The 11197-nt window shown below is 39.8% G+C and overlaps 1 protein-coding gene across 1 annotated transcript; it reads left to right on the top strand.

Annotated features, from left to right (window-relative positions):
- Window positions 1–5133: 5133 nt before the first annotated feature.
- LOC108576560 lies at window positions 5134–6000 on the top strand. Its single transcript, XM_017939574.1, has one exon. It carries the CDS (start codon window positions 5134–5136, stop codon window positions 5998–6000), a length of 867 nt encoding a protein of 288 aa, XP_017795063.1.
- The last annotated feature ends 5197 nt before the right edge of the window (window positions 6001–11197 follow it).

The following is an 11197-nucleotide window of genomic DNA, read 5'->3' as shown; positions in this document are numbered from 1 at the left end:
TTTTTATAACAATTTAAACATTTTAAAAAACAATTTAAAAAAAAGTGCTGGGAAATTAGGGCTTGGACGAGAGTTTTATTTTCAAAGTGACAACGATCCAAAGCATACAGCTCATATAGTCCGTATGTGGGTTGCTTATAATGTTGCCCATACATTACCAACACCGCCCCAATCACCGGACCTCAACCCAATTGAGCATTTGTGGGCTGAGCTCGAAGTTAGATTAAGAAAACATCACATTACAAACAAAAATCAATTAAAGCAGCTACTTTTGGAAGAATGGAATAATATTCAGCCGGAATTTACATCGAAACTGGTTCATTCCATGCCTAAACGAATAAGAGAAATTATTAAAAATAAAGGACTTCATACCAAATACTGATATTTACCATATTTTTTGTTTCAATTTCGTTGTTTCGTTTCGTGCCAATACTTTTTCACAGTTATTATTTATGTTCTAGTCACACATATTCATCATTACTTTGAATAAATCATTTTATTGTGTCAACATTTACGTGCATTTATTCTAAATATGTCATACTATTATTTCCATACAAATAAATCCCTTTTTTCGCTCATTTTTCAGTACAGAATTACTTTTATTTCTGCCCGAGTACAGAGTGCCAATACTTTATCCCAGCACTGTATATACAAAGATTTTGATTTTTGGAAAGAAACTATATTTACGGACGAAAGAAACTATATTTACGGACGAAAGTAAATTTAACATATTTCATTCAGATGGAAAAATTACGGTGTGGCGTCGACCAAATGAGGAGTTTAAAATACAAAATTTAAACAGTACCGTGAAACACGGAGAGCAATCAGTAATGGTCTGGGGCTGCATGTCCGCTGCCGGAGTGGGTAACTTAGCATTCATCGAAGGTAATATGAATACATATGATTACATAAATATTTTGAAAAACAATTTGAGGGACAATGCCGAAAAATTGGGGATTTTGAATTCGTTTAAGTTTTATAGCGACAATGATCCCAAACACACATCGCATGTAGCCAAAATGTGGGTACTGTATAATTGCCCTAAAGTACTAAACACACCTCCACAATCACCTGATTTGAACGTGATAGAGCACGTCTGGAATGAATTAGAGATTAGAATCCTGAAACATACTATTAAAAATAAAAATGATTTAAAAAGGTTATTAATGGAGGAATGGAGCAAAATTGAACCCAGTTTTACTGAAAAATTGGTAAAATCTATGCCAAATAGATTGCGTGCCAACGGAATAGGATGCCACGAATGTAGTCGTGGGCACCCAACAAAATACTAATTTTTAATTTAAACAAATTGTTGGTCACTTTTCTACAAATGTACGATTTTAGCTGTGAGACGTTTTCCAGACTGAATCATAGTAACTTTGTTTTTTTTATATTTAGACAACTTTGTTCCTTTTGATACTACTACATAATAAATACAGATACATTTACAAGAGGCAAGAATTTTTATTTCAATCAGGAGAAGAAGAACTTGCCACCGAATATCAAAAGGAGCAACGCACTAGGCAAAGAAGATCTAGCAAAGACAGTCATATGTAAATGTAAGTACAGGTTCATTTGAACGGAAAACTTGCCAGATAGGATATTGCCAAGACAATGAGACTAACAAAATCTGTCTAAAATGTGAAAAATACGTATGTGGAAAATGTGCAATCGAGAAGCCTATTTGTAAAAACTGCGGTGAAAACTCTTTTTCACGAGATGAAACGTATTCGTATATGTGATGTACGATTTTGGCTGTGACTCACTGTAAGTACAGGTTCACGTGATGAACGGAAAACATGCCAGATAAGATATTGCAAAAACAATAAGACTAACAAAATCTGTCTAAAATGTAAAAAATACGTATGTCGAAAATGTGCAATCGAGAAGCCTATTTGTAAAAACTGCGGTGAAAACGAATAAAATGTACATTATTTACTTCTAAATAAAATAAACTATATTTTTGCACTGTCAAATTGGCTATTATCTTCATTCTATTGTATATTAAGAAATATAAGTTGTTTTAAAGACCGGTCATTTGATCGGTCGCGGTAGGAATAGGTATACATGAAGTGTCGGTAGGTTTAGTGTTAACATACGTTGAATGTTCCAATTTCCTATCAACTAACCGACATTTCGCTCCGTGTGAGGACACAGGCATAAGCCGTAACATTACTAATAAGAATCGCGTGCTATTTCTTCCGCGTGCATTTCCACAAAGTGTATTTCCTCTTGTATATGTTTACTATTACTGTTTCGCTTTGTATAATTCTTCCGCAAGATATTTTACATAGATGGATATATTCTTGTCAACAAAGAAGGTAAATTTACAATAATATTTATATTATATCTTATATTATTGTAATTTTGACTATAATTTTGTTTATGTGTATGTTTTTTTCCAGATATTATTTTCGGCAACGGGACACTTCCATTGAGAGGTTAAGAAGAGAAATTATAGGATAATTAAAAATGAAAAGTAAAACGAATAAAGTTTAAAAGTTTGAAGACACAGTGGTAACGTTTAACCTAGTGAATTATTCTGCAAATACTTTTATATTTATGTACTGTAATAATCAGAATGAGGATAACATCCAATTGCAAGAATAATTTATGTATATATAAGATAATATGTACATATACAACATAAAATTTAAATAAAAGAGCTAAAGTTTATCTGCCCTGTTTAAGTGCTTTGCACATCAATATTTCTCAAATTTTTTTATTTCACTGGAAACACTTGATAACCACATTTTGCACCACGTCTACGTACTTTACCACAATGAACGACGAGGTTGCCTGCGCTGAATACACACGCACAACCCCGACAACAGAGGAAACATTCATCCAGCACCGTCTGGTCCGTTGGGAATCAAACAGGGACTGCAACCTGTGTGGGGCCACCGTAGTAATCAACCGCAGGTCAATGGATTGCGAGGACAAACGCAGGTTATAAACCTGGCGGCTAAGCAACCCAATTGAAAGTTTGAAAAGTTCATATTGAAAATATGACGAAATAAATATCTGTATAGACAGATAAACAAAAATTGTGATTGAAGCAGTGATGAGCTAAAGCTCGCGAACTGCAGCAAGGCGAGAGTAACACATAGCCATATCAATTACCCGACATACCGCTCCATGTGAGGACAGAAGCGTACGCCGTAACAGCTTACATCAAGAATTACAATACATGAATCTGTAATTCATTATGTTAACCCCTTGCCGTACTTTGACGAGTTTGACTCGTGATGAGAATTTTGGGCCAAACATAAATATCACGAGTCAGGCTCATAGTCGTAATTTCATGTCAAACATGAATATCACGAGTCTTACTCGTGATCAAACTTTCGAACCAAACCTGAATATCACGAGTCGAACTCGTGGTCTTAATCTCGGGCCAAATATGAATGTCACGAGTTGGGCTCTTTGTCCCAATGCAGGCCATATGCTACAAAGGAGATATTTTCGTGGTAGAGATAACAGCTAAAACCTAAGCCAACATAGGCACTAGGAGAGTCGAAGAAAGAAATTTTCTACTATTGTTCTTCAGTTTTTACTATTCCATTGCGCGAGTTGGACACGTTTCTTACAGTCTGCACTACAAAGAGTCTAATATTCTTGACGATTTTTTATTTTGTCAACCCCCACATCATGTTTAAGAGAAGGAGAGAAGACACGAAAAGAGCAAGTAGTTCACGTGGAAGCAAGAATAATGAAGAAGTTTCAAATGTTTCAAGCTTTCAAATGTTAGATATTGAAAGAATTAATAAGACAAGCAGTAACGAAGATTCTGATGACAACGATGTGATTGTGCCAGCCTGTGCTCACGTCGGTAGTGCTCACCCGAGAGCCTACTTTGACCACCGCGATCCGATGTTATAATTCCAAAGTGTTACTATATCAAGCGACAATAACTCTGTATCCAGTATCTGTATCCATATTTATCCTTATACATCACATACGTTCAACGTTATTAAACATCCTGAACCACTTCTCCACTGCATCACGACTTACGATCCACGATCAGCATACCAGAAGCGCCGACCTCAGAGAACAAGATAAGCGGAGTCTACAAGCCAAGACGACAAATCGCAGTCCCGCTTTCAGACGCAGACGTACGTGCTGCGTGGGAAGCAAAGATTGTTTCTGTGACGACCGGACGAGATAGCGACAGCTATTTCACCGAATTCCTTAATCGGAATCCCGGATGTAACAAATTTACGAAACAATGCTGCCGGACGCCTCAGGTTTTTTTCTGACGAAAAAATTTTTACTGTCGATGCGAAAATCAATCGAAGGAATGATCGCTGGCTCGCCCATGATCCTGAAGATATCCCCATTGTATCCAGAACGAATTTTCCGGCGAATGTTCACGTGCTAAGTGTTGTGTCCAGTGAGGGTGATGTCATGCCACCGCATTTCTCTAACAAAGGGGAAAATGTCACAAAAGAAGTTTATTTGTGTAGCGTACAGCTAGGGCGCACCAATAGAAATTAATACAAGCACGCACCAATAGGGTGCGAGCTGGGAACGTTCGCGAGAACACTCTCTACAGATACAGAAAATAACATGGCCAGACAAAGAGGAAGGGATTTTCTGCGACGTTGCGCATGGAAGAGCTCGTTCATACATTCCCAGCTGCTTAAGGAAGAAGGCCTTCGATAGCCTCCATGGACTATCACACCCTGGAGTTCGAGCGACAAAGAAGCTTGTCACCGGAAAATTTGTTTGGCCGACGATCACGAAAGACTGTGTGACCTGGGCAAGATCATGCGTGCCATGCCAACGGACAAAAGTGACAAGACACGTGATCTTGCCACTAGGAAAGTTCGAAACAACAAGCGAACGCTTCGAACATATCCACGTGGACATAGTCGGACCATTGCCCATCTCACAGAGATTCCGCTACTGGCTTTCGTGCGTGGACCGGTATACACGGTGGCCGGAGGCGATCCCAATGGAAGAGGCAACAGCAGAAAGTGTGGCATGAGCTATGGTGAGCGGCTGGATTTCGAGATACAGCGTGCCAAAGAAGATAACAACAGATTGAAGGTAAAGGTTATGGCTATATTGCAAAGCATTTAGGTCGTTCGAAAAGTGCAATTGCTGATTATGTAAGTAAACGACGTAATCATGGAGAGAAAAAGCGTCCAGGCCGCCCTTCAAAACTATCTCCTCGAGATAAACGCAACGGATCAGGGGAGGCAGTTCGAGTCGCAGCTGTTTAAGGAGCTGACACACCTAACAGGTGCGACTCACCTAACAACAACTGCATATCACCCCGCAGCAAACGGCATGGTGGAAAGGGTACACCTGCAGATCAAGGCAGCCATCAAATGCCACCAAACACACAAATGGGCAGAAATTCTGCCTATCGTTCTACTTGGCATCAGGACGGCCTGGAAAGAAGACTTAGGCGCAACCCCGTCACAGATGCTGTATGGAGCAAACATCCGACTGCCAGGGGAATTCTTCAAACCCAGCACGGCAACGACGGCTTTATCCAACTTCGTGACGCAGCTGAGACGGGAGATGAAACAACTCCAACTAGCGCCAGGAAGTCGCCACAGTACAAGGAGTACCTTCGTCTACAAGGAGCTTAGCACCAGCCAGTACGTGTTCCTACGACACGATGCGACTAGAACGCCACTGCAGCCCACGTACGATGGACCGTACGAAGTCCTCGAACGTGGAAGCAAGACGTTTGTAATTAAGGTGAACGACAAAGCGACGAGGGTCACGGTCGAGCGCCTGAAACCAGCCCACATCCTGAACGAAGACAGGGTGGAGGAAACCGACAGCTCAGAAACAGCTGAGAACATCACCAGCATCCCGAGACCATCGGCCGATCTTCCCGCAGAAACAGGGGCGGCGGAAGAACCGCCGGTAATGCAGGAACCAGCACCAAACAGAAGCCGTCAACATAGAAGCTATTCCCATAGTACGCGTCCGCGTAGACAAGTGCGTTTTCCTGATAGATATCAGGCCGGGTATAATTAAGATTTAATATAAAATATTTAGATTTAGCTACCTCGCTACAAAAATGTATATACAGGGTGGGCCATCTAACGTTTGGAATTGGAACTATAGGTTATTTTGAGGTTGGAAAGTTTGATGACATTTTCGATGTGACAGAAAGTTAGTTTCATGTTTGACATTTATGAAATGGGTCGCTTTTCGCTTGAACAAAGTTGGGAAATATTAAAAACTTATTTCCAAAGTGGTGAGTCTTCTACTCAAACTGTAAGAAATTTACGAAAAAAATTTAACAAAAAGGATGTGCCAAAAACGCAGTTTGTGGATCAATTTATGAAGCGAGTTCGTGAAACTGGATCGTTGTTGGATAAAACAACTCGTGTACGTACTCGTCCAGTGCGCTCAACCGAAAACATTGCTGCTGTTGCTCAGAGTGTGCGTGAACAACCATCAACATCAACTCGTCATCGTTCTCAAGAATTGAACATTTCACGCACTTCTTTGAGAAGAATTTTGCATAAAGATCTCGGTATGAATGCGTACAAAGTTCAATTAGTGCAAGAGCTGAAGCCGCATGACCATCCGATGCGTTTTCGGTTTGCTCAATGGGCCGAAGACCGCTTGATCGAAGATGAGCATTTTTACCGAAAAATCATCTTTTCAGATGAAGCTCATTTCCACCTCGGAGGATACGTCAATAAGCAAAATTGTCGTATCTGGGGCTCAGAAAATGTACACGTCATCGTGGAGAAACCAATGCATCCACAACGAGTGACTGTCGTCTGGTGCGGATTTTGATCTGGCGGCATTATTGGGCCATTTTTCTTCGAAAATGAGCAAGGAAACGCCGTTACAGTGAATGGCGATCGCTACCGCGCCATGCTAAGCGATTTTTTGTTTCCCAAAATTGAAGAGGATGACATAGACGACATTTTGTTTCAACAGGACGGCGCAACGTGCCACACAGCCAACGTAACAATCGATCTTTTGCGCACTGTTTTCGAAAATCGCATAATCAGCCGAAATGCTGATGTCAATTGGCCACCTCGAAGCTGCGATTTGACTCCGTTGGACTTTTTTTTGTGGGGAGCCGTTAAGGACAAGTGTCACGCTAACCATCCAGAGACGATTGACAACTTGAAACATGAAATCGAAGTTGCCATTGACGAAATAGAGGCCCAAACAATCGAAAATGTACTGAAAAATTAGACTGATCGAATGGGGTATTGTAAGGCTAGCCGTGGCAGTCATTTGAATGATGTTGTCTTCCATTCCTAAATGGAAAGGTTCAATCTTTCTAATAAACTCATAACTTTGAAAAAATATTCATTAGTTGTTTTTTTTATAACCGATTCAAATTCCAAATCTTAAATAGCCCACCCTGTATGATCCAGGAGAATTAGTTTGCGTGGATGAGTCTTTCATTCCCTTTCGAGGTCGCATCGTCTTCAAGCAGTACATAAAGCAAAAACGACACAAACACGGTATAAAAATATTGAAATTATGTTCGGCGCCGGGATACACGGTCAATTTTCAAATTTATTGCGGGAAAAAATCAGACACGGAGAAAACAACGCCCACAAATGTAGTTTTATCATTGTGTAAGAACATATTTGGTAAGGGTCATACACTGTGTACCGATAATTGGTACACAAGTATCGACTTGGCTAGGCAACTAATTGCAAGAGACACTCATCTCATTGGAACAATGCGGTCGAATCGCCGCGGCATTCCAAAAGATTTGGTCGCAAAAAAATTAATGCGTAACGAATATATTTTGAAGGTAAAGGTTATGGCTATATTGCAAAGCATTTAGGTCGTTCGAAAAGTGCAATTGCTGATTATGTAAGTAAACGACGTAATCATGGAGAGAAAAAGCGTCCAGGCCGCCCTTCAAAACTATCTCCTCGAGATAAACGCAACGTTCTCCGAAAAGCTTCTAACTCCACAATGTCTTTGGTTCAAATACGAAATGATTGCGAATTAACTGTTTCAAAAAGTACCGTTTATAGAACCATTGTGACATCTCCGTACATTGTTAAATCGAAAATGATGTCGACACCAAAATTAAAAAATGCGGATAAATCAGCAAGACTCTCATTCGCTAAAGCGAACATGAATATGGATTGGGAAAACGTTAGTAAAAATGTCTGCTTTCTAAGAAACGAATATTTTGTTAATACAATTTATTTTTGTAGGTTGTGTTTAGTGACGAAAAAAAATTTAATCTAGATGGACCAGATGGTTTCAACTCGTATTGGCATGATGTTCGAAAGGATGTCAAATACTTTTCAAAACGCAATTTCGGTGGTGGCTCAGTCATGGTTTGGGCGTGTTTCTCGGCCCATGGCAAAAGCTCCATAGCTTTTATTTCACATAAAATGAATAGTACCAATTATACAGATACTTTAGAAGATTATTTATTACCTTTTTGGATAGAAAACTATAGCGAAAATTTAATATTTATGCAAGATAACGCATCAATACATAAATCTGCCCACACATTCAGATGGTTTTCCGGCAATAACATACGTTTATTAGATTGGCCGGCACGTTCCCCTGACTTAAATCCAATTGAAAATTTATGGGGAATATTGGTACGACGAATTTTTGCAAATAATCGTACATTTTCAACCGCAGACGAACTAAAAGCTGTAAGTATTGACACCAAACAGCTGAGAACATCACCAGCATCCCGAGACCATCGGCCGATCTTCCCGCAGAAACAGGGGCGGCGGAAGAACCGCCGGTAATGCAGGAACCAGCACCAAACAGAAGCCGTCAACATAGAAGCTATTCCCATAGTACGCGTCCGCGTAGACAAGTGCGTTTTCCTGATAGATATCAGGCCGGGTATAATTAAGATTTAATATAAAATATTTAGATTTAGCTACCTCGCTACAAAAATGTATATACAGGGTGGGCCATCTAACGTTTGGAATTGGAACTATAGGTTATTTTGAGATTGGAAGGTTTGATGACATTTCCGATGTGACAGAAAGTTAGTTTCATCTTTGACATTTATGAAATGGGTCGCTTTTCGCTTGAACAAAGTTGGGAAATATTAAAAACTTATTTCCAAAGTGGTGAGTCTTCTACTCAAACTGTAAAAAATTTACGAAAAAAATTTGACAAAAAGGATGTGCCAAAAACGCAGTTTGTGGATCAATTTATGAAGCGAGTTCGTGAAACTGGATCGTTGTTGGATAAAACAACTCGTGTACGTACTCGTCCAGTGCGCTCAACCGAAAACATCGCTGCTGTTGCTCAGAGTGTCATCAACATCAACTCGTCATCGTTCTCAAGAATTGAACATTTCACGCACTTCTTTGAGAAGAATTTTGCATAAAGATCTCGGTATGAATGCGTACAAAGTTCAATTAGTGCAAGAGCTGAAGCCGCATGACCATCCGATGCGTTTTCGGTTTGCTCAATGGGCCGAAGACCGCTTGATCGAAGATGAGCATTTTTACCGAAAAATCATCTTTTCAGATGAAGCTCATTTCCACCTCGGAGGATACGTCAATAAGCAAAATTGTCGTATCTGGGGCTCAGAAAATGTACACGTCATCGTGGAGAAACCAATGCATCCACAACGAGTGACTGTCGTCTGGTGCGGATTTTGATCTGGCGGCATTATTGGGCCATTTTTCTTCGAAAATGAGCAAGGAAACGCCGTTACAGTGAATGGCGATCGCTACCGCGCCATGCTAAGCGATTTTTTGTTTCCCAAAATTGAAGAGGATGACATAGACGACATTTTGTTTCAACAGGACGGCGCAACGTGCCACACAGCCAACGTAACAATCGATCTTTTGCGCACTGTTTTCGAAAATCGCATAATCAGCCGAAATGCTGATGTCAATTGGCCACCTCGAAGCTGCGATTTGACTCCGTTGGACTTTTTTTTGTGGGGAGCCGTTAAGGACAAGTGTCACGCTAACCATCCAGAGACGATTGACAACTTGAAACATGAAATCGAAGTTGCCATTGACGAAATAGAGGCCCAAACAATCGAAAATGTACTGAAAAATTAGACTGATCGAATGGGGTATTGTAAGGCTAGCCGTGGCAGTCATTTGAATGATGTTGTCTTCCATTCCTAAATGGAAAGGTTCAATCTTTCTAATAAACTCATAACTTTGAAAAAATATTCATTAGTTGTTTTTTTTATAACCGATTCAAATTCCAAATCTTAAATAGCCCACCCTGTATGATCCAGGAGAATTAGTTTGCGTGGATGAGTCTTTCATTCCCTTTCGAGGTCGCATCGTCTTCAAGCAGTACATAAAGCAAAAACGACACAAACACGGTATAAAAATATTGAAATTATGTTCGGCGCCGGGATACACGGTCAATTTTCAAATTTATTGCGGGAAAAAATCAGACACGGAGAAAACAACGCCCACAAATGTAGTTTTATCATTGTGTAAGAACATATTTGGTAAGGGTCATACACTGTGTACCGATAATTGGTACACAAGTATCGACTTGGCTAGGCAACTAATTGCAAGAGACACTCATCTCATTGGAACAATGCGGTCGAATCGCCGCGGCATTCCAAAAGATTTGGTCGCAAAAAAATTAATGCGTAACGAATATATTGCAAAAGAAAGTTTGGATGGATTAACGGTACTAAAATGGAAAGACAAACGTGACGTCCTTTTATTATCTACAAAGCACTCGGACGAAACTGTCGTTATACGGAAAATGGGGTATGATTGTGTCAAACCAAAAATTGTGATAGATTACAATGAAGGAAAATCTTACGTAGATGTTTCCGATCAAATGTCGTCATACTGCAATCCTTTACGTAAATCAGTCAAATGGTATAAAAAACTTGTATTTCAACTTTTTTTGAATACTGCTGTCGTAAATGCCTGGATAATGCATAATAGTCTCACCAACAATAAAATATCAAGCCTTGAATTTAGAAAACAATTAGCTATGCATATGATGTCCTGCAAAGATAATAATTCTTTGCCCACTGTTCAGCGCGTACGTAGTATTTATCTGTTTTATTTTAAACTCTACTCAATACGCTTCAAGCGGTAAATTAATGGAAGCTTGAATAGTTGGGGGTTTGATGCGAGATATAACTACAGTTACCCCTTCACTCAATTTAATATTATCAATAGTGTGGCTGCAGCGCGGTATTACAAATTTTTACCGAGAAACGTGGTTTTTGTTGAAAGTGTACTGGTGTATATTACTTGTGTGT

The sequence above is a fragment of the Habropoda laboriosa genome, unplaced genomic scaffold, assembly GCF_001263275.1.
Source record: "Habropoda laboriosa isolate 0110345459 unplaced genomic scaffold, ASM126327v1 scaffold426, whole genome shotgun sequence".
NCBI lineage: Eukaryota > Metazoa > Arthropoda > Insecta > Hymenoptera > Apidae > Habropoda > Habropoda laboriosa.
This window is presented reverse-complemented; position numbering and strand designations above follow the sequence as displayed.

Excerpts from the sequence above, each read along its gene's own strand:
- LOC108576560 (XM_017939574.1), top strand. The coding sequence starts at position 5,134 with ATGGAGAGAAAAAGCGTCCAGGCCGCCCTTCAAAACTATCTCCTCGAG.